This window comes from Lycium barbarum, chromosome 7 (genome assembly GCF_019175385.1).
Source record: "Lycium barbarum isolate Lr01 chromosome 7, ASM1917538v2, whole genome shotgun sequence".
NCBI classification, from domain to species: Eukaryota; Viridiplantae; Streptophyta; class Magnoliopsida; order Solanales; family Solanaceae; genus Lycium; species Lycium barbarum.
Window position 1 is genome coordinate 118,518,484 of NC_083343.1, and position 23,642 is coordinate 118,542,125.

Genomic DNA, 23,642 nt, shown 5'->3' on the forward strand with positions numbered 1-23,642 from the left:
TCTAAATCAACTGTTCCTGATCCCTCTGAAACTCAAAAGGAGAAAAAATCACAAGATTGTGCCTTTAAATCCGCACACCCTTCTCAGTCTAACAAACCCATCTCCGACATTAGTGCCAATTCTATCACTATCTCTAAACTCTTCGGGCTGACTGAGAAAGTAGTTGAAAAGGATGATGGAGTGGAGATAACTAGCAAAGATGCAACCAAAGAAGGTGAGAGATTTTCAGAAAAAATCGAATGAAGCAGCAGTAAACTCGGGTAATCCAAATCTCTTAGACTCAAAAGTAAATGTAGATGAGTACATTAATCAGCAATATTTGCATGCTAGGTGTGAACTAGAAATTGAGGGAAAATTTGAAAATTCGAGTGTTGTTCTTGAAAACACTAAGTGTAAGGAGAGACTGGGTATATCCCAAATTGCTGATAATGTTAATGAAAGCATTGAAAATATGGAAACTAAGGATGAGGTTACACATGAAGTCGTGGTAGAAGGTAGAAACGTGACCAATATTTGGGTAGTGTAAATCTTGTTAGCAATATAACAAATGTTTTAAGTGGATGTGTCAATGTAGGAGAGGAGTGTGTGTTTGTAGAACTACAAGAAAAGAAAATAAAGGACGAAGAAGTGAATGCTCAAGTACAGGAGAAGGTGGCGACCCAAGAAAGGGGTAGTGAAGTAGATATCGCGGAAAGGTACCTGGTCCCAATGAGGAGATTTTAGATGCTACGCCTCTATCCATTATTGTCATCCCTTTGGGAAGGTCATCAGCAAAGGGATCTGGTTCCGGTAAATTATCCGCTAAAGGATATGGTACTGCAAAAACATCCAAGAAAGGAAAGTTGAGAAAGAGTAAATCTACTGCATAGAAGAAGAATTCTTCTCAGCATATCGAGAGTCCACCCTCTTCCAGGAAAGGACTAGAGGAAAACTTGCATCACAGTCCAAGAGTAAACAGAGTACAAAGAAGAGAAAGAGACTGATAAAAACTGCTGATTTGAGTCAACTAAGGGACAAAGAAGATGTGGCAAATGTGGATGAAATTCAAAAAGAGGAAGAGGATGAAACCTCTTTGATAAAAAGAAGCTCTAGGGGTTAAAGAAAAACCTGCTGCTGACATAGAAAAGGCCAGAGTGGAAGTTGATGTAGGAGAAAGAGATGGTATTGAAAAGGAAAAGGTACAAAAGACGCCTAAGAAAAGAAAAACACATGAAAAAGAAGATGTTGGGTCCTCAAAAAGAAGAAAGTCAGGCATGGATGAAGAACCTTGTTTTTCCAAATACAGAAGTTCAAAAAGGGAGAAAGAATTGCTAAGATTAGAAAACCTAAGGGGACAGAGCGTATTACTGGGCAGAGTGTTTGATTCAAAGGTGGAAGGGCAAAATAGTTGAGCTATTAGAAATTCTGAGAGTGCAAGGATGGGTCAATCTTCTTGAAGGCCCTGCTCTAGCATATAAGGAAGAGGCTACTGACTTCTTTGTGAACCTGTAATACACCAATGACAACACTCTGGTGTGAAAGTTGGAAATTTTGATTTTACTTTGGATGAGACTCTGCTTGGTGAGATTTTGGGAGTACCCACTGAAGGTGTGAAGAAACTTGGGAATGACAAGGCCTCTGATGAATTCAAAAGTCTGATAGTCAGATTTGGTGAAAAGATAACCATTGATTCCCCTATACAAGAAATAGATGAAGCCCACCTATCAGCTTCTCTTTGAACTAGTCAACAAAGTATTGTTACCCGGAAAAGAGAAAAGATGCATTGCTTCAAAGAAGAACCTGGTCCATATGGAAATTTTGGATGCTCGAAACAGAGTCAGCCTGCCCTCTCTTATGATAGAACACATGGTGAAGGTTGTTAATACTAAGAACGGTGTACATGGACTTCCGTATGGATTCTTACTGACAAAAGTGTTTAAACACTTTAAGATTACTCTGGGAAATGCCACCAAAGGAATCAAGAAACAGATGTTTTCTCTGGGTATGCTAGAAGAATGTGAAATCGTACCTAAGAAAGGAGGAGCGGGATGTACTTCCACTACTTCGCGACTGATTGAGGCAAATGATAAAGCTCTAGCAGATATAGAGATGCTAAAGGTTGAAATTGCTTTGGTAAAGACTGAAAATGCAAATCTGAAAGTAGAAGGAATGGCCCTACCATAGTGCTGAAAGCCGAGAATGCTGAGCTAATAGAAGACAATGCCAAACTAAAGACAAAGGTTGAGGAGCTCCCACAAAAACTATTGGCTACACATCACGCTACTGATGCTAGAGTGGACATGTTGATTGCAGCTCTCAACTCGAACAAACCAGCCACCCATTGACTCTCTCTTCACTAAACCAAGTTCTTGATCACGTTATTCCTGCTCTCTTTTTATTCCTAATCCTACTATCTTTTCTTCTTGGACTATAATACTGACAATGTTTCTGGGCAGGGGCGGATGCAGTAAGAGGCCAGGGTGTTCACCCGAACACCCTGGAAAAAAAATTACAGTGTATATTTAGGGTAAATTTTCTGTGTTCATGTACATATATTAACTTTTGAACACCCTGAACATATATTACAATGTATATTTAGGTCCAGTTATTTTTTCGAACACCCTGAGTGAAAATCCTGGATCCACCACTGTTTATGGGGACTTTATTATGTATGTTTATGTCTGTATTGACTGTTATGGCCCTATCTGTTACATCCCATATTTTCGTACGTGAAGTTGTGTCATAAGTTAGTCACATAAGCTCAAAGGACAGGATTATCTTTGAAGTTATAAGTATTTATGTTATGTTTAATAAGTGATAAGAAAGTGTAGTGAAGGTTAGAGGTTAAACGAATCGAAGAAAATAACTTTCATCGAGGTTCGACATTTATTTAAACGGAATACAGTCCAAACTGGACGAGGAAATTGAACCGTCCAATATGAGCAAATTTACCCGAGCCCGGAGGATTTGGTCATATTCAAGCATGAAAATCAAGAACTCGGTGTATACAAAGAATGAAGTCCCGAAATAATTTAGGATTTAACAGGTGTGACGATGGTGATTGGGAATAGTATTTGGTATATGTATAAAGAGGCTATGGGCTAGAGTTCTACCACATGATTATGACAATAAGTATATGAAGTGTGTTAAAAGTGATCAATATTGAGTGATCGGAGATCAAAAAATTAATTATGTGTGTATTTCATTAAATGTTGGACTATAGTGGAGATACAAGAAAATAAAATTAGTGGAAGTGATGAGTGGCATCACTTTTTCTTCCACATGTCACCATGGGGCTAGGAGGATAGTGACTAGGCACTAAAGTTATTTGGTGGAATAATTAAAATGCTTGAGAGGTGGTAAAAAGGGATGGGCCACACGTATTAATATAGATGACTTATGTAATCGTTTGTCTCATTTTCCTATATGTAATGTGCATCTCTTTTTCCTTTAAGACACGCAAATTAGGGGAGAAAACGTACAACCCTTTCATTTCAACTTCTCTTCTTGGAGAATAATAGCAGCATTTTCTATCTGAAAGCAATTAGAATAAAATGCGTAATTCCTCTCGAGAACAACATACGGATTTTGAGCACTACTTCGATTTCCTTGTTCCGTTTTATCGCGTTGTTGAGTCCGGGCTTTCTTTGAAGGGAAGTAAGATTGAAGAAGAGTAGTTCTTGGCATATAAGGTAAGAACTATTCTCTGCTAGGCATATTGAAATTCATCTAGTTCATAGTTAAATTGTGGGATGAGAAATACAAAAATTATACCGTAAATCGTATTTGATGTTGTTTTTGGCTTATGGGCTGTTTGTTGGACTGTTTTGTCGGTTATGTAGAAGTTGGTATGGATGGTAATTATGGTAAATAGCATGAATAAGATGTTCTTGAGGTTGTTGTATATGTCTATGTGTTTATGCAAAGAATTGATGGAAGATTTGTCAATATAGATTTGGACTAAAACTCGAGGAAAGAGATTTCATGTTCTTGAATTAGTTGAAAAGGGATTGTGGCATAATTCTTACTTGGTTTGATATGGCAATTTGTATGTACAATTGTTGTTGATGTTGTTACCATTGATTCGGAGTTGTTTAAAGTTGGATTGGAGTGGGTAACATAGGGGAAATGCTGCCCGAATTTACGAAAGTTGGTTACGAACCTAAAGAAGTATTGTACGAACTCTTTGCAAGATGTTTACAGTTTTCTTTACCTTGATTGTAGATTGGCCAATGTTGGAAGCATAGGTTGAGTTAAGCGTATAAGCGACAAAGGTATGTTAAGGATATTCCTTCTTTCATTTTGGAATGATCTATGATAAGTATGAACGTGACGATACTTATAATGAATCTACTCCTAGATGTAAGAGCTCATGTCCGTATGTTTATATTGGTGTTGTTCATATTCTGAGTTCCTTGACTTTTTAAGTCCCGAAGAGGCATCCATAAGTTGTACCTTTTCATAATGATGTCTAAATCCCGAAGGGGACATTCATAAGGCTTCTTATTCATATGCATTTCATATTTGATTTTTAAGTCTCGAAGGAGACAAATGAAAAAGGCAAGAAGTTCCCATTTTGAACTAAAAGTTTCTCCGAAGGGAGTCTTTTGATGTTTTACAAAGACTATCATGCTTTTGCGCGCGCACACACACACACATATATATATGTATACGATATGATTTTGAGGGGAAGGGCTATGGCATTATATACGCAAACCACCTGATCAGTTAGTCCACGATGATTATGATGCCCGAAGGGGCTGCGAGCAGGGAGAAGGTATGCATTATATATATACACATGATGTTTTAAAAGTTCATATGCACATACATAATTCTCAGTGTTGGTTACAGGTACAAATTGAGTCTGTTACTCTTTTATCATTCGAGTTGAGATAAATTGTTTCAGTTCTGCCTTACCTACTCGGTACATTATTCATACTGACGTCCCTTTGCCTGGGGGCGCTGTGTTTCATGCCACGCAGGTGTGTACAGATGAGTAGAGAACACTTGCTATAGGACGTTTCTAGGCTATCAACTGGATTGGTGAGCTCTATTTCTGTTCGGAGTGTTGCCGAGTCAGAGTACTTATGTATGTCCTTGAGTCAGATGCATTACGGGTATGTTGGGGTCCTATCCCAACTTATGGTATCTTGTTACCTATTAGAGACTTTTGCAAACAGTGTCTTGTGGATAATGCGACGAGATGTCGACAATTGTGTAAAGCGGCTATGTAGGTCAATGTGTTCATATGCATTGTTTTAATGATTTTATTGTAACTAAAGGTTTTCTTTGAATTAACGATAAGGGAGAAGTCCCTGACTTGATAAAAGGGTTTCATTAAAAAGTTTTTCATGTTTTACCTGACAGAAGCGTCATTTTATAATTTAAAAGTTCCCAAAAATTTGTGACTCATTAATAGACTGGTAATATGGCACTCAGTCGAGTAGGGTCTGGGGTGTCAGTCGCGTCCCTCCGATTTGGGTCGTGACACTATCAATGGCAGATATCTCTGATCTATGCATATGTTTCTCCTTAATTTGTGCCTTGTTGCTTCTGATAATCTCTGTTTGTGCTGTCGATAATCTCTTTTCGATGATGCCAAAAGGGGGAAGATAAGATGTTGTTTCTGTTTCTGATAATGATGATAGAGTACATGCTTCAGAGGATACCACTAAAAAATAGTCTTGGTCCAAAAACAGGGGATACCAATAAGGGACTTGGCCTTGAAAATCTGAACAGTGTAAACACGGAGAATGTTTTGTCTACTACTGTTATACCCTTAGGTGACCCTTCCCCTGAAAAGGCATATGGTAACCCAAACCCCTCTCAAAAAGTCTGTTTTGATGATAACAGTGAAGATAAATGATGATAATGTTATTAACTGATGTTTCTCTGCGTTTAAGTGGTGGCTAAACTGCTAATTGTTCTTAAAAGTAAAAAATGTGTGACATGTTGTTAAAAGTGAACCTGGTCTCAAAATGGAAGATTGATTGATATAGTTGATTATTCTCTTTCATGGAAGGCCAAATCGACAGGGGAACCTGGTCTCAAAATGATAGATTGATTGATATAGTTGATTATTCTCTTTCATGGAATCGGTTTGAACCTGGCTCCAATTGAGCATGGAAGACATTGCCAACATGAAGCTGAAGGGTCTAATCCCATGTTCTTCAAGTGTTGATAAAAGATGAAGAATGTTGACCTGCTCTCATTGCTCAATAAGTTTCTGAAGCTGACTATGCAAGGGTACCTGGTCCTCAAGGGGAATATCCATACAAGTTTGTTATCATCAAAAAGGGGGAAATTGATGAGTTATAGCATTTCATAGTTTTGATGATTTCACAAACGGGCAAAAGACCAGGTCCCCCATCAGGTCCCATGGGAGTATTGCACGACACTTAACAGCTGTAAAGCTGCTGCACTATTTAGGCAGAACTGCAGCAGCACAGCTGTATGTGTGCTAGAAACTAAAAGCCTTTGGAAAGTCACCATCCATGGTCACATGTTTCTCACATGCTCTCTATATTGGTCTTATATATATATATATACAACATGTTGGGATCATTTCACCTAACACTTGCAAAATCTAAAAAGCTATATTTCTCTCAAGTGTGGCGGCTACATTTCTCAAGGTGTCCACAAGGACGAGATCTCAATAATCAGAGGGAGTTTTTCCTGCCACTGAAGACGTCTAAATTCTCTAGGATAGTTGAGTTTTGTTTCACGTTCTTAATTTGTATTCCTACACTAATTGTCAAGAAGCATCATAGTAGGACAGATTTCAATCTTTTAACTTTGTTTTTTGGCTAGAGTTAGCTAAGTATTAGTTGAGTCGTTGGCTAGAGGTAGTCAAGACTTGGAGCTTTGCAATAGATTTATTGTAAAGGTGCTTGCAATGAGTATATTGTGAGGGTTAGAGATTAAGAGTTTAATTCCTAGGTTGCAATAGGTTGTAATGTGAAGTTGCTCAGTTTAGGTCGTGGTTATTAATAGCTTGAGCAAGGAGTTTTTCACGTAAATATCTAGCCTTATTTACTTTCCATCATTATCTGTGAAAACAGTTCAGGGACCAGGTCCCTAGAATATTTTGGCAAACGTTCAGGTTGTGAACTAGCAAACTGTGAACCCATAGGTTCCATCACTTTATTTTTCAAATTTACTCCTATTTACTCGAGGCAATAAATAGGTAGGAGTCTTATTAATCAATAAGGAATTAACTTTATTTTTCTAGGAGTTAGTATTTTCTTATAGGAGTTCGGGTTTTCTTAAAGGGTGTGAAAAACGCTAAGGGAACATTTTGGAACGGAGGGAGTACACAATTGAATTTTCTTGCTTGAATTGTATTGGGAATTGTGGACTAATTAATACTGAATTACCAAAATTCCTTACAGTGTAGTATTATGGTGGTATAAAGATGGTTATAATAGAAGAAGAAAAAATTAGAGTTGTGGGGACACAGCTAAAAATGTTGAAGCTACAACTTTCGAAAAATGTAGGATAGTATCAGAGAGCGGGAAGATTTAACCAAAGGTGGCCTTTTAATTGTGAAATTAGTATAGGTGACTTGTGGGGACCACATCAAATCGAAACCCAATTAAATTTGGAATTAAGAAGATTGCGTCCAAAATGTATTTTTTCAAAGTCCTTAATCTTTTATAAAATACAAAAAGATTCCAACTTAATCCAAAAAACCCACCAGCCCCCCTTCTCCTCCTCCCACCCGTTCCCCCGTCCCACCCCTAGGCCTGGGCATAAATACCGAAAATCGAAAAACCGAACCGAACCGAACCGAAACTTCAACAAACTGAACCGAACCGAACTAGTTTGGTTCGGTGTTTGGTGTCCATCGTCTAAAAACCGAAACCGAAATAGCCGAACCGAAGTTTGATAAAACCGAACCGAAAAACCAAACGCGCACCGAAATTTAATACATTACCCAAAAAAATTAAAATAGTCCAGGCCCCTTATGTTTAAAGCAAAAAAAGCCCAATTGTAATAAGTCCTCTTTTGCATTTGTATCCCTAATTTTCCACTTCAATTGAAAAAATCAAATATCCTTAACAAAGAAAGGTAACTAGGATGTCTCTTTAGGATTAATGTATGTCCTTTATGTGTTTTCTTAATTATTCTTACGGTATGTATATAACACCTAGTAATCCTATGTCATAATTATAGTTTTCTGTTCTTGTGTATCCTGTTTGTTTGATTTTGATTTCAATTTATCAGTTTTATGTTTTATTGCTTTTGAGAATATGAATTAGTGTCAATGGAATCGCTTCTAATATTATATTAAAAAAACCAAATTGAAAAAATCGAAACTGAACTTAACCGAACTTTAAAAAATCGAAACCGAAAGAACCGAACCGAACTAGTTTGGTTCGGTGTTTGGTGTCCACCTTCAAACAACCGAACCCGAAATAGCCAAACCGAAGTTTGATAAAACCGAACTCCCACTCCTACCCACCCCACTTCCCCCCACCAAATGTTTTTTTTTTAAGGAAAATTTTGAATATTTTTTTGTTTGCTTTTTCACCAGCACCCCTTCCTCCTCCACCCCCACCACCCCCGCCCCCATAATTTTTTTTAAAAAAAAGTTTTAATTATTTTGTTTGTTTTTTCACCAGTCAGCCCCCTCTTCCTCCTCCCACCCCTCCCCCTAATTGTTTTTTAAGTTTTGATTTTCTTTATTTGTTTTTTCACTCACCCCCCAGCCCCCCCCCCCCCCCTCCCCAAACAAAAAAAAAATAAAAAAAAAGTTTTGATTTTTTTTACCAGTCCCCACTCCTCTTCCTCCCACCCCTCACCCCACCCCACCCCCTCCCCTCCCACGGCCAAAAAAACGTTTTGATATTTTTTATTTGCTTTTTCATCAGCCCCCCCCCCCCCCCAACCATTTTCTTTTAAAAATCAAGCTTTAAATTGTTTTTATTTGCTTTTTTGCCAGCCACTTACCCTCCTCCTCCTCCCACCCCTCCCCACCCCCCCCCCCCCCCAATTTTTTTTTTAAAGTATTGATTTTCTTTATTTGTTTTTTCACCCTCCTCCTCCCCACCCCATGCCCAAAAAAAAATTATTTTTTTTATCGGTCCCCACTCCTCCTCCTCCCACCCCCCCCCAACCCCCCTCCTTCCCCAACAATTTGTTTTTTTTTTAAAATGAAAAAAAAATCTTTTTTGTTTTTTTCACCCCTTACCCTTCCAAAAAAAAAAATTGTTTTGAAAAAAAGAAGTATTTAAAAGTTTTTGCCTTTTTTGCACCACCCCTCCCCCCCCCCCCCCCCCCCCACAAAATGTTTTTTCTTGAAAAGAAATTTTGAATTTTTTTTTGTTTCTTACTTCCCCCACCCACCCCAAAAAAAATTAATTTTGTTTTAAAAAAAGTTTTGAAAGTTTTTATTTTTAGTTTTTTGCACCCCCCCCCCCCCCCCCCCCCGCTTCCCCCCCACTAAAAAAATAATCTTTAAAGGAAGTTTTGAATTTTTTTTTTTTTTTGGTTTAGGAAAAGTTTGAATAAAATCCATGTTGTTGTTGTTGTGTGTTTGTAGTGAATAGATGGTTTTTCTATTGTCGTTCTGGTATAGTTCAGGGTTTACGAAAATATATCCATCAGATAGTTTTTTTGTTCTTGTCCTGGTATTTATCTGGTTCTGTTTGTAGAAGATAACCAACAGATTTGTAGTTATTGCAACAAGTTCTACACTTTTTGCAACAAGTAGACAATCTGTTGCAACGACTCACTAATCTGTTAGACATAACTTCAGTTATTTGCTTATGTTTGTAGAAGATATCTAACAGATTTGTTGTTGTTGCAGAAAGTTCTACACTTGTTGTAACAAGTAGACAATCTGTTGCAACAACTACAAATCTGTTGGACATAACTTTAGTTATTTGGTTCTGTTTGTAGAAGATATCTAACAGATTTGTTGTTATTGCAACAAGTTCTACACTTGTTGTAACAAGTAGACAATCTGTTGCAACAACTACAAATCTGTTGGACATAGCTTCAGTTATTTAGTTCTGTTTGTAGAAGATATCCTACAAATTTATAGTTTTTGCAATAAGTTCTACACTTGTTGCAACAAGTAGATAATCTGTTGCAACAACTACAAATTTGTTGGGCATAGCTTCAGTTATTTGGTTCTGTTTGTAGAAGATATCCAACAGATTTTTAGTTGTTGCAACAAGTTCTACACTTGTTGCAGCAAGTAGACAATCTATTTATGAATCAACAAATGTTGAGGAAAGATATAGTCAACTTGAACAGGCAAAATGACAATCAATCCTCAGAAAGAGATGAAGAACAGAGCAAAGAAGCAGTAGATACAAATGAAGAAAGTGAAGAAGAACTAGAAGCTAAGACACTGATAATGGAAATGAAGGAGATAGAGTAGACCAAGGAAATCTACTACACCCAGAAGGCAGTTGCTGAACAAATTATTACTTAAATTATGGTATTTGGAGCCAAGGTTGTTGTTGAACAATTTCTGTTTTTTTTTTTTTTGTCCTTTACGTTATATGTGAATGATGTTTATGAACTTATTTATTTTGATTAGTTGTGGTATTTGGAGCCAAGGTGGTTGTTGAACAATTTCTGTTTATGAACTTATTTATTTCGCTGACTAATTTTTGCAACAGATGCATACAGTTGTTGAAGAAGTTGCAACAAGTTACTAATCTTTTTAAACAAGTTACTTAGTTGTTGCAACAAATTACTCACCTTCTTGGAAAAAAATCAAACAATTGCTTAACTTATTGCAAAAACTAAAAAATATGTCGCAATAAATGAGTTAATTATTGCAACAGATCATATACTCGTTGAAGAAGTTGCAACAAGTTACTAATCTATTTCAACAGATGGATCAGATGTTTAAGCAAGTTGCTTAGTTGTTGCAACATATTAATCACCTTGTTTGAATTATTGCATCAACTTACTCATATGTTGAAGTAGGTATCTCATATGTTGCAACAACTTACTCATATGTTGCAGCAAGTATCTCATATGTTGCAATAACTCCTCGATTGTTGCAACATATTCACAATATTGATCACATTGAACTCTTTTGTTTATAATGAATAACATTGAATTCATTTGTTTATCACTAAATATGGTTGAATTAAGTACTTCATGTCAAAACACTCTAATGATCACTCGATTTAGGAAGAATACACTTAGAATTGCCCATCTAATCCATGAAATTACTATCTAATCCTTAAGGATGTTAGTAGATATATATATTCTTCCCTAAATACCATTTATTTCCTTTGTTTAACACTAAATATGGGTGAATCAAGTAGTTCGCATCAAATCACTCTAATGATCACTCAATTTAGTGCATACTGACTTAGTAGATCATCTTCCTGACTCAAAATACATCAAATTGATTAAGTATTATACATTGATCACTAAATATCATTGATTTCCTTTGTTTATCACTAAATATGGGTGAATCAAGTAGTTCACATCAATTCACTCTAATGATCACTCGATTTAGTGCATACTGACTTAGTAGATCATCTTTCCTGACTCAAAATACATCAAATTGATTAAGTATTATATGTTGATCACTAAATATTGTTGATTACCTTTGTTTATCACTAACTATGGGTGAATCAAGTAGTTCACAGTGCATACTGGTTTAATAAATCATCTTTCCTGACTCAAAATACCATCAAATTGATTAAGTATTATATATTAATCACCAAATATCGTTGATTTCATTTTTTTATCACTAAATATGACTGAATCAAGTAGTTCACATCAATTCACTCTAATGATCATTGGATTTAGTGCATACTGACTTAGTAGATCATCTTTCCTGACTCAAAATATCATCAAATTGATTAAGTATTATATATTGATCGCTACATATCGTTGATTTCCTTTGTTTATCACTAAATATCATTGATTCCCTTTGTTGATCACTAAATATGGGTGAATCAAGTAGTATCTGTTGAAACTACTGTAATATCTGTTGCAGCAAGTATAATATCTATTGCAACAACTGTAGTATCTATTGCAGCAAGTGACATAGTTGTTGAACAAGTCCTTACTCTTCTTAGATAAACACAACAAGTTATCCAGTTTCTGTAACAAGTCACTCCACTTGTTGGAAAAACCCCAACATGTAACTTAGTTGCTGCAACAGATTGCTTACTTGTTGAAAATCTTTTAGCAGTTGGATAAAATCCAACAGTATACTAGTTGCTGCAACAAGTTCTGTTACTTGTTAGATAAAACACAACAAGTTACAGAGCTGTTGCAACAGATTCATTACTTGTTGGAAATTGTTTAGCAATTTATTAAAAAAACTACACACATTTGTGATTGAACACGATCAATATATCATATAAACCAAGTTCACAAACACCAAGAGCAGAAATTACCATTCTAAAAAAGAACAACATTAAAATATCATAAAGTTCCAACAAATAACTATTATTACAATACAGTGCTATTAACAACTATGGAGCATTTCGGTTTGGACATGTTATTTTTTGTGCCAACTGTTTTGCATAAGGAGCATTTTTTTTTCCTCGTTCGCAATGATTCCCCAATTCCACGCCTCCTCTTTGTCTGCCTTCTTCCGGGTTTGCTAGGATTAACATGTGGAGGAGGTATCTCTCTCTCAAATTCAAAACTTCTTTTCAAGATTTTTTTTTTTTTGGGTGGGGTGGTGCAAAAAAATAAAAAACAAAAACATTTTTTTTGGGGTGGGTGGGTGGAGTAAACAAACAAAGAAAAAAAATTCTTTTCATTTTTTTTTGCTGGGGGGGGGGGGGGGGGGGGGAAGGGGGGAAAGGGGTGGATGGTGTGGGGGTGGTGCAAAAAACCCTTTTCAAAACTTAAAAAAACAATTGGGAGGTAGGGGGTACCGGAGGGGGTGGTGCAAAAAGCCAAAAACAAAACTTTTCAAAACTTTTTTTTAAATGAAATTAATTTTTTTTTGGGAGGGTGGGGGTGGTTGGGGGATGGGTGGTGCAAAAAAAAAACTTTTAAAAATCTTTTTTAAAAAAATATTTGTGTTGGTAGGGGTGGGGGTGGGGATGGGGGGTGGGAGGCAAAGGAGGGGGCCGTGGTGGGGGGCTGGGGGCAGGGGTGGGGGTGGTGCAAAAAAAAAAACTTTTAAAAATATTTTTTAAAAAAATATTTTTTTTGGTTGGGGGAGGAGGGTAGGGGTGGGGGTGAGGGCCAAGGGAGGGGGTGTGGTGGGGGGCTGGGGGGTGGGGGTGGTTCAAAAAAACTTTTAAAAATCTTTTTTTTAAAAATCTTTTTTTGTGGGGAGTTGGGCGGGGGGGGGGGGGGGGGGGAGGGAAGGGCGCGGTCGGGGGCTGGGGGCAGGGTGTGGTACAAAAAAACAAAAAGAAAAAATTTCAAAATCTTTTTTAAAAAAAAAACATTTTTTTTGTGGGGGTAGGGGGCAAGGGCAGGGGGCGGGGTGGGGGAGGGCGCAGGGAGGGGGTGGAGCGGGGGGCAAAGTGTTAAAAATAAAACTTGAGAGCAAAGTATTAAATATAAAGTTGAGGGTCAAAGTGTCAAAAACGAAACTGTTGGGCAAGTTCAAAACCTCTTAATCACTAATCAAAAATCATCCCCTCTACTCAATAATTAAAACTTGAATCACCTTCCCTCAATTTTAAAACTTAAAGGTCACTTATAATTAAATGCCCCAGAGAGCGGTCAGTAGAGAAATGGCAATATGGGATTTAATGAATTGATGTCAAACGTGAGAATAAATATTGTTAGAATTAAGCACCATATATATCCTTGATGTTGGTGAGCTTTTGATGGTATGACATTCAGTGGCGAAGCCAGGATTTTAATTAAAGGGTTAAAATATAAAGAAATAGACAAACGAAGAAGTCAAGAGGGTTCAATATCTATTATATATACATAAAAAATAATTTTCACTTTGTATATACAGTGTAATTTTTCGCCGAGAGGGTTCGGATCCCCCTTGGCCCTTACTGGCTCTGCCCCCTGTATGGCAATGCCATTTATGTATATCTAAAGTTTAGTAGTCTAAGATTTTCCAAATTGTAGTGTTTTGTTAAATTCTTAACTCCCTGTCTGTACAGGATTTTCAATGTTACGTGGTTGGACAATAGAATGGATGCATTAGCGGGAAGATACAAAACAGCTTAAAGTTGAACTTCTCTAAATTGATCTAGAGAGATTTATTCTGAGGCAAAAGATACTCAAGAATAACATAAAATAAGTCTATGTAAGCATCTGACATATGTGTTACTGTATTAGCTTTTCGGTAGTAACAGCCTGTTTGGATGGGCTTATGCCTATAAGCTGAAAACAGCTTATAAGCTAAAAAAAAAAAAAAAAAAAGTTAGGGTAGTCTAACTTATTTTTTTTTACTTATAAGGTGTTTTCAGCTTATAAGCTGTTTTAGATAAGCTAAGTCAAATGGGCCTAATTATTTTTTTGAGCTTATTTTAAGCACAAAATGACTTTAAGCTGGCCAGCCAAACACTCAAAAAAACTGAAAACAACTTATAAGTCAATCCAAACGGACTCTAAGTACCTTTTTTCTTCCTTTTTTTTTTCCAGTCCATCTTTCATTAGCATAAACATCATTGCTTTGAGCTTCTAAGAAGTGTTTTTGCTACCGTAAGCACAAGTACGAATACATAACAAGCATTTGAAAAATAAAACATTCCTTCACGAATTAGCCTTTACCACTTCCACCCTTATTTGTCCCTGGAAAGAAATAATGTAAAGAAAGAAAGAAACCAAGTCTAGAATCGTTATATGATGACTCATAAGAAAAGCTATAATGACTTATAATTAAGCCTGTCAATCGTTTGAACCGGACTGAACCGTTAACCGGTTAGTAAACCGGCCGGTTTCCGATCTAAAAATTGGAACCGGCTACCGGTTCCGGTTTACCCGTTTCAAACTAGAAACCGGACCGGTCCGGTTCAAAACGGTACAAAACCTCTTTTTTTTTTGTATAATATATATATATATTATAGTATTTATTAGTATATTGTGGGTATATTTACATATGTTATATAAGTTTATAAATAAAGTATATATATTTACTGACTAACAACATATATGTATATATATATATATATATATATATTAAGTGATATGCTTAAGTTATACTACATATACCTAAAATATACTAAGAATATACTTATATATATCAAGATACTTAGGTTATATATGTTTAAGTTATATGTATACTATATATAGTTATAAGTTATATATATATATACTATATATAATTATATATGTTTAAGTTATATGTATTATAACTTAAGTTATTTATATGTTAAGTTTTTTCTAAGTTTATAAATTAAGTATATTTATATTATAAGTATATTCTTAGTATATTTTAGTTATTTTTCAAGTATATAACTTTCTAGTTTTTAATTTAAGTAGATGTATATTATAAGTATATTCTTAGTATATTTTAAGTATATTCCTAACTTAATATAAGTAAAAATATGAACACAAGTAAATAGAAGAAAGCTCAATAAGCTATATATTTTATTCATTCATGGATAACATTTATTTGCAAGTTGTAGTTTTTTTTAACTTGCAAATAATACATGAGTTGCAAAGAAATAGTAGAATAATAAAATCACCAATTGTTAATCATTTGGTTAATTTCCGTCATATCATATTCGGTCATGGAGATATCTTCAGAGTCTTCCATTTGGTCCGCTCCACTTGCTATCAAATCTTCAATCTCTTCCTCTTCACCTTCCACCGCTTGTAAGTTTTGGTTGCGCCGCTCCGATCTAATCCAATCGTGAATGCACACTAGTACTTGCAAGCTAAATCCGGATAATGAGTGTCCACGATCTCCAATTTGTTGTCTTCCTTGGCTAAATGCACTCTCCGCAGCCACGGTTGATATTTGAACCGTAAGGATATCTCGAGTCATTCTTGAAAGTATCGGATGACTCGCCTTGTATTTCTTCCACTATGCTAAGACGTCCAAATCATCTAGTTGGTCGATATCCACATTTTGCTGCATCAAATAAAGGTGATATTCATCAAAGTTTGCATTAGAAGGAGTTGGATGTGAATGTAAAACTTTTAAATGTGACAAACCCGACAAGCCCTTTTTGCTACTTTGAGAAGTAGTAGGGCATGGAGCAACGGGTGTAACATTTTCTTCCAAATTAGAATAATGACTAAAAACTCTTCTAAACTCGGCATCAATAGCGAGCTCGGCTTCAGCTAAAGATGGTTCAACTTCGTCTTCAACTTCTAAAAAGGTATAAATTTGATTAACCGATGCTCTAGTATAAGACATTTTTAAACAAGGATTTAAAAGAGAACCCAATATAAATAAAGTTGGGATGGGAAAAAAATATTTTTTAAATTTTGTTGTCATATTAAAAATAGCCGCTTGATAACCAGATTTATTTTTATACTCTTGTAAAACTCTAGCTATTTCCGCTAAGTAGGGTAAAATTCCGGTTACCATGGGATAAAATTGTCTAGAAAAAACAAGAGTTGCATTATAAAAAATTTATAAGAGTTCAACATTCCTTAACATCTTCCCAATCGGTAATATTTAACCAATCATCACTATTTGTATTATAAGCTGTTTTGAACTTGTTGTATGGGAATCCTATACTCATATGCTTGTTGTAATATAATGTAAGTGTAGTTCCACCTAGTCTCAACTTCTACTTGAATTTTTCTAGGTCTAAGGCCATGTTCCACACAAGAACTCTTAAAATCTCTCGGTTTTTCCCTATTAGCATTACAAAAAAGAAACGCAACCGCATTTCTAACTTTTTGAATAGAATCTTCAAAACACTCAAGACCATCTTTAACAATCAAGTTTAAAATGTGACAACTACATCTCACATGAAAAATATTTTTTAGCGGAGGGTTTAATTCCCTTTTTAAAAGACCAACCGCCTTTGTATTATTAGAAGCATTATCTAAAGCTATACAAAGTGTTTTTCTATAAATGTTAAAAAATCTCATAATAGTAGACATTGAATCCGCTAAAAAAAATCCATCGTGACGACCTTTCCCTTCATCATATAAAAAAGCTATAATTCTTTTTTGCATCACCCAATTATCATTAACCCAATGACATGTAATAACAAAAAAATCTAACTTGTTAAGACTAAGACCCAAATCAGCAGTAAGAGAAACATTACAATTTAAAGAATTAAATACATGGCGCAAATAAAATCTATATTTTTTATATAAATCTATAACATCCACTCTACAAGTACTTCTAGGAATACTCTCAAATAACGGATTATAACAACGTTAAATATAAGTAACAAATCCAAACCCGAAGGAAAAGAAAATGGTAGAGCATTAAAAGCAACCATTTTAGCTATTTCTACACGCTCTTTTTTCTTGTTATACTTAAAAATTTTACCGGTTCGTGGGTCTATCGTCATTTGAATACCCCCCACATTTGAACCTGTTTGCTCTCCCAAAACATCCATATGTTTAGCTCTCATATGATTATTTAGTGTACCCGTTCCACCTTCTTTATTAGTTTGTTACCTAAAAGCAAATACTTGTCCACATATGGTACATTTAGCTGTTTGGCTTTCCTTATTCTTTGTCATAAATTTTCAAATTTTAGTTGTTGGCTTACGAGTTCTAGGCGGTTTGTCTTGTGTATGTGATTATGCAGGACCTGTATCTCCTATGGGATTTTCGGAGGCTTGTGTTTCATCATCATCATCAATTTCATTAAAAGTGTCGGTATAATATTGTTGCATTGCCTCATGATCTAAAAGTGTATTATTTCCACCAACAGCAATACCTAAATTAGGTGTTTCGTTCACAAATGTTTCCTCATTAAACCCACCCCTAACGATACCACTATGTATACTATCGGCACCACGTCTAAATCCCTTAGCCATTATTAAATAGAATTAATTTAAATCCCACTCAAATAAATCACAAGACAATAAATTGCTAGAATTAAATTGCGTAAATTAAATAGCGAAAAATAAAGATAGAGTTGGAACGAAGGTACCAAATTGCTGAACTAATTTCCAACAAAATGAAGGCGGCTAGAATTGCAAATCCACCAAAGCTACTTCGGAATGTTGCAAAATCACCAACTCCACCAACAATATTATAATTGCAAAATTAATAATTGAAACTAGAATAAGACTTTATAATATTTAATTGAGAGAAATTTAAAGTGGCTAATTGTTGCAAAGTAACTATATTTGAGAGATTGAGAGAAAGAGAAGAGTGAATTGGTGTGGATTAAAATGGAAATGGAGAGGGATTTATATAGGGGTGGGGGATGGGTTAAAGTGTTAAAAAAAAATTGGGGGGTTGGGGGGGGGGGGGGGGGCAAAAGGGGAGTTTGGAACCGTTTGGCAACGGCCATTTTTGCAAATGGACCGTTGGCCAACGATCCAGCCCAATGTCCCAAAGGCTAAATTTTTTGAAAAAAAAAAAATTAATTCTGACTGGTTTAATTGGTCCGTTTTCGGTTTAACTGGTTCCGGTCCCAAAAAAATCAAAACCGGACTGGTATGTATTAAACGGTTAATCGGAACCGGTAAACCGATTTCACCGGTTCCGATTTTACAGGTCCGGTTACCGGTTTGAACCGGTTAACCAAAACCGGTTGACAGGCTTAGTTATAATGATGTATGCTTCACGTTCTGTCCAAGTATAAGTTGCTAAAACACAGTTGTCATTCTATTGGACAAATTTGGGGAATGTGCAAAGCATAGGCTGGCAGAATTGCATTTCACCAGTTGGATTGTGTGCTGCTTGAAAGAAAAAGAAAACGGATTTATTGATAAGTTTGATGCAGTTGTTGAAGCTGGTCATGTTTTTCCTTACAGCCCGTTTGGATTGGCTTATTTTAAGTGCTTATAGTAAGTTAAAATAACGAGTCAATTCGACATATGGTCATTGAACTTGTAGGAGAGTCTTCTAAAGTAACTTTTGAATTTTTTGGGACAATAAGATCATCAAACTATGATTATATTTCTATAAGTTCAATGACCATTTTAAATCATTTTGTAGTGTTTGAGTAAAGTGAAAAGTATATATTTTTAAGTCAAAATAAATCAAAAGCTAAAAGCTACAATTTCTATCTTACGACTTAAAGTCACTTAAAATAAGCTCATCCAAACGAGCTCTTAGTCGGCACTGCCATATGTGTAACTTTGTAAGCATTTGTGTTGCGTCTAAAAAAATACGAAGTTGATTATACATAAAAGGACTCCCAATTGCTTAAATTATGGATATGTGATCGTGTCTTATAACGTTTTGTGATCTTGGGGTACATTAAATCTCACTCATGTTTGGGGAAACATACCCTGGGCCCGTACATTCCACGAGCAACCATTGCTAGTCTAAACTTGGTTGTACCAGCGTTGACTCTACTAATCTACTTCACTTTATTTTCCCGCTTTCATTTGTTTATGACTGTTATATAAATGACCCTTCAAATTATAGATTGAGGAGAAGGATCCGTCATTGTAATGTCCAGTTAATATATAAAATATGTCTTCTGAACCAAAAAAAAAATGTCTCAAGCTTTGCCCGTGTTCAACTTATGAATAACAATTTTAAATTGCTCCATTTCTTGTCCTTGCTCAACTCAAAACTTAGCAACACACGTACGTTCTAGCAACCAATAGGCTCCATGCTATTATAAAGATGAAACTATGTTAAACTATAATTCGTCAAGACTAATAAGGATGAACCCTCGTCCCTCAAGGAAAAACGTTAATGATAGTATCAGTATGTTTGGTCAAATTGAGGTCAAAAGCGAAAATGGTAGATATAGTTGTCCTCCAGGGACAAAATTGATACTCCCTCCGTCATCTCTAGGGACAAAATTGATACTCCCTCCGTCATCTAGATTGTCTTCTTTTGGCTTGGCACAAAATTTGAAAAATAAAGGAAGACTTTTGAAATGTGTGGTCCAAAATAAGCCTTAGATATTTGTGTGGCTATAAATCATCTCATAAAATTAAATTGTTTCTAAATATAGAAAGGGAACAATCTTTTTAGGGCAAACTAAAAAATAAAGGAGGACAACCTTTTTGAGACAGAGGGAGAAGTATTTTTCGGAACTAACAAAATTAGCCCATAAAAAATATGATTCGCCTAATTCTTGCAAGTTTGAGAGGTTAATGACCTTTTATTTATGGGAAAAGGGCAAAAATACCCCTCTACTTTGGAAAAAGGGCTAAAAATATCTACCGAACTTATTTTGGGTCTCCTGCCTAGACGGAAATTATCCGCCAAAATAACCCGAAATTATTTTTTAAACCCGCTCCATAATTTAAACCCGACCCAACTAAATAATAACCCATAAGATCCCTTATTCCTCCAATACGTAGGTATGAAGTTTGAGGGAATTGGGGGAATAAGTTGATCTTATTGGTTATTATTTCGTTGGCTCGGGTTTAAAAAATAATTTTGAGTTATTTTGGCGGATAATTTCCGTCAAGGCAGGGGTATATTTGAAAACTTTAAGGACGGGAGGGGTATTTTTGACCCAAAATAAGTTCGGAAGATATTTTAAACCTTTTTTCCAAAGTAGAGGGATATTTTTGACCCTTTTCCCTTTATTTATTAATTCAATCTATTTTGATTTGTCCAATTCAGTACATCTAAAAGTTTAGCTAGCCTAAATTGACTATCTATGAAAAATCTTATCAAAATAATATTGAATAGATATTTTTTCTTTAATGTGTGTCATATGCAGCCATAATTAAGAAAATAATTATAATCATTTATAAATAATTAAAAAAAATTAAAGCTTAGTAAAAGTGATCGGACTAAATTATGACCTATTTTGATCCAATACATTTCAACCAAATAAGTTTTGAATGAGTTAATGTTTATTTATTAATTCAGTTCATTTTTAAAAATAAAAATTTAAGGAACGAAAGGTGGATAAACCCACATTGTGAACCAATATAATCAAGTTTCAAAATTTTGATGCTGGGTTTCGTTGACGTAGTAATTAGGTGGCTCGTACGTAGCCACCTAATTATGTGAGTTGGTTTTTGAGGCTATTGGTTCATTGAACACTTGTTTCTTCTCAGCATTCCCTCCACATGCAACCGGGGCTTAATATTTTTTTTTTAAAATGCAACTGGGGCCCATATACACACTATCTGAGTATATCGCTTAAACTAATAGACTAGTTTCCACTTAAATACCAAGATTGGAGTAGTATTTTGTTGGCTTGATGTACATGCGCCCCCTAAACTCTTCCCTTTTCTTTATTTTGATATCTTAACTAAATATTGTTCCTATTAAGCTTTTGAACACGTCTTCAGGTGTGTCTATCAAACTCCCTAAATTTAATTTTTATTAGAAGCAAAAATTAAATTGGAGAAATGAAAGTGGAGTAATATTTTAGACATGTGGTAAGTTATTCTTTAGGTCATGGATGTGTCGATTTCTGTTGGTTCTGCTCTTCCGCTGCCAGCTTAATTAAGAGCTATTCTTTTTGTTTTCCCTCTCAATTGCTGCTAATCTTAGCTAAAAAATGACATGATTAAATTAGAATATATATATATATATATATATATATATATATATATATATATATATATATATATATATATATATATATATTAGCATGTTGCTACATTGAAAATGGAATACTATGTAAGCCGGATTGTGTTTGATAGACACACTTGAAGACGAATTTAGGGATTCAATAGAAATAACACTTAATTGAAGTGCCAAAATGAAAAGAAAAAAAAAAGTTTAGAGGCCGCATATGCATTAAGCCTATTTTCTTTGAGTTGCATATAAAGAACTCTTAGAACCAAAACTTAAATATGTGGAAAGCCTCAGTGAGAGGAAAGTTAACAGCTGCCTTATATTTATTTCTTCATCAATCTGTAAGTTCGACGAGCCAATTCCTTGCAGATATTTGATCTCATATTGATTCAACCCTTTTTAAAAATGTAATTTTCATCTGTTTAATCTTCTGTCTTTTTTTGTTCCTCCTTCCCCACTGGTCTAATAGAACATTCTTCAACCATTGTTAGCTCTGACATGAATACATATTTCAAAGTAAGATATGTATAAAGCAAATTCCCAACAATGAATGGTAATTCGTAGCGCAAGAATTTCAAATAATTAAGCAGCTATAGCATATAGTGTCAAGAGTATTTCACAACAATGAATTGTTATTCTTAAATAAAAACTTCAAGAGAAAGTAGCCGTAAGTTAGTAATGTTCAAATAATTGAGTTTTTGAACATTATACAACTTCAGGAAAAATAAAAGCATAAGCTCATATAACTCACCCGATTTTTTCTGTCAAGTACAAAATAAACTAATAAAGGAGGCAATGAAAACGCTGAATATATAAAACAAAAACCTGAGGGTCAGAGCTCATCTTCACCTTTTATATTACACGGTCATACAGATGAACAATTAATTTTACTGAAACTGCACAATATTGTTAGTTATTTTTTAAGACACCTTGACTTTACTAATTTCATGTAAAACATGATACTAAACCACATAACCTTTGCAGGTTATTCCCCTGGTGCCTCTTGCAAGGCTATTTGACTGATACAAACGATAATCACTAGAGAAAATTGAGGGTCACTCTCTGCTGTCCACAAATTATGTGGGGTGGTGACATCTCATTCACTTTACCGTTTTTCTTGATCCTAGCCATCTGTACGGACATATATGCGTACAAATTAGTTAGTTAGAGAAAACATGAAAGAGGTCTAATTTGTGATAGCAGATTTTGTGAGGTAAGATTTACGTTATCCTCCAGAAGTTTGTTTTCCTCTCGCAGCAGTTTTTCCTGCAAAAAGGGGATTGTCATGTGCAGTCTAATGGATAATTTAACATGATCTTAAGGTATCTGATGAGAACTGTTGATTACAAAGCTACACAGAGCTGTAGAAAGCAGAGATGGCTATTAACTCCGTCGACTTAAAAGAGCGGAAACAATTCTATGAGGTTTGATCAAATGAGAAGTGTAGAGTATAATTCTGGTAGTCAATTAAGTCATAACACACTTTTACCAGCCTATCAAGAAACTGACAAGGACAAGTGGATGTTTTACGCCTCTTTATATTCCTTTTCCACGATCTATGTTGTTTAGACCCGCCAAAAAAATTGTTGCACCCGTGGCAGATCCTCGAAAAGTGTTCTACTTTTGGAGGGGTCCAACTCCACCTAACGGTATGTCTGAAGAGTCAGAGCTACATAGTCCACAATAAGCTACTGCCTGGATTTGATCGACTTTATTAAGCTTATGCATTTTTTAACATTAACATACTCAAGCACTAGTGCTCAGTTGAAACCAATGATGATTTGTTCAACCCCGGAAAAGAGGATGAGTTCAACCAGAATTGTACAGCTCTAGGAGATGAAAAGATGCTACTCCCTGTGTTTCAATTTGTTTGTTTTACTTTCCGTTATAGTCCATTTAAAAAAGAATGTCCCTTTCCTTTTTGGCAACTCTTTAAATCCAACTTCCTAAATGACATGTTTAAGACCACGAGATTAAAGAGCATTTTGGTACATTCTACATATCTTTAATTTAAGATCACAAGATTCAAAAACCTTCTTTACTTTCTTAAACTCCTTGTCAAGTGAAAACTAGACAAATAAATTGAAATGGAGGGAGTAGTTTTTTCTTACATATGAATGTTTGAATAAGCTAAAATCTAAATTAAATGC

General features: G+C 35.3%; 1 protein-coding gene across 3 annotated transcripts in view; it reads right to left on the reverse strand.

The window, feature by feature from the left end:
* Positions 1 to 23,642, reverse strand: part of LOC132603983 (agamous-like MADS-box protein AGL27) — a 107,441-nt gene that overhangs the window by 64,822 nt on the left and 18,977 nt on the right. For 2 of the 3 annotated variants that reach the window (XM_060317285.1, XM_060317286.1), the window contains exons 6-7: positions 22,717 to 22,758; positions 22,107 to 22,623 (exon numbers count right to left, since the gene is read on the reverse strand). In XM_060317285.1, coding sequence (XP_060173268.1) covers positions 22,593 to 22,623; positions 22,717 to 22,758 — 73 coding nt within the window. In that variant the 3' untranslated portion in view covers positions 22,107 to 22,592. Of the gene's footprint in view, positions 1 to 22,106; positions 22,624 to 22,716; positions 22,759 to 23,642 lie in introns of those variants that run through there. The other variant, XM_060317287.1, reaches the window with a different exon arrangement.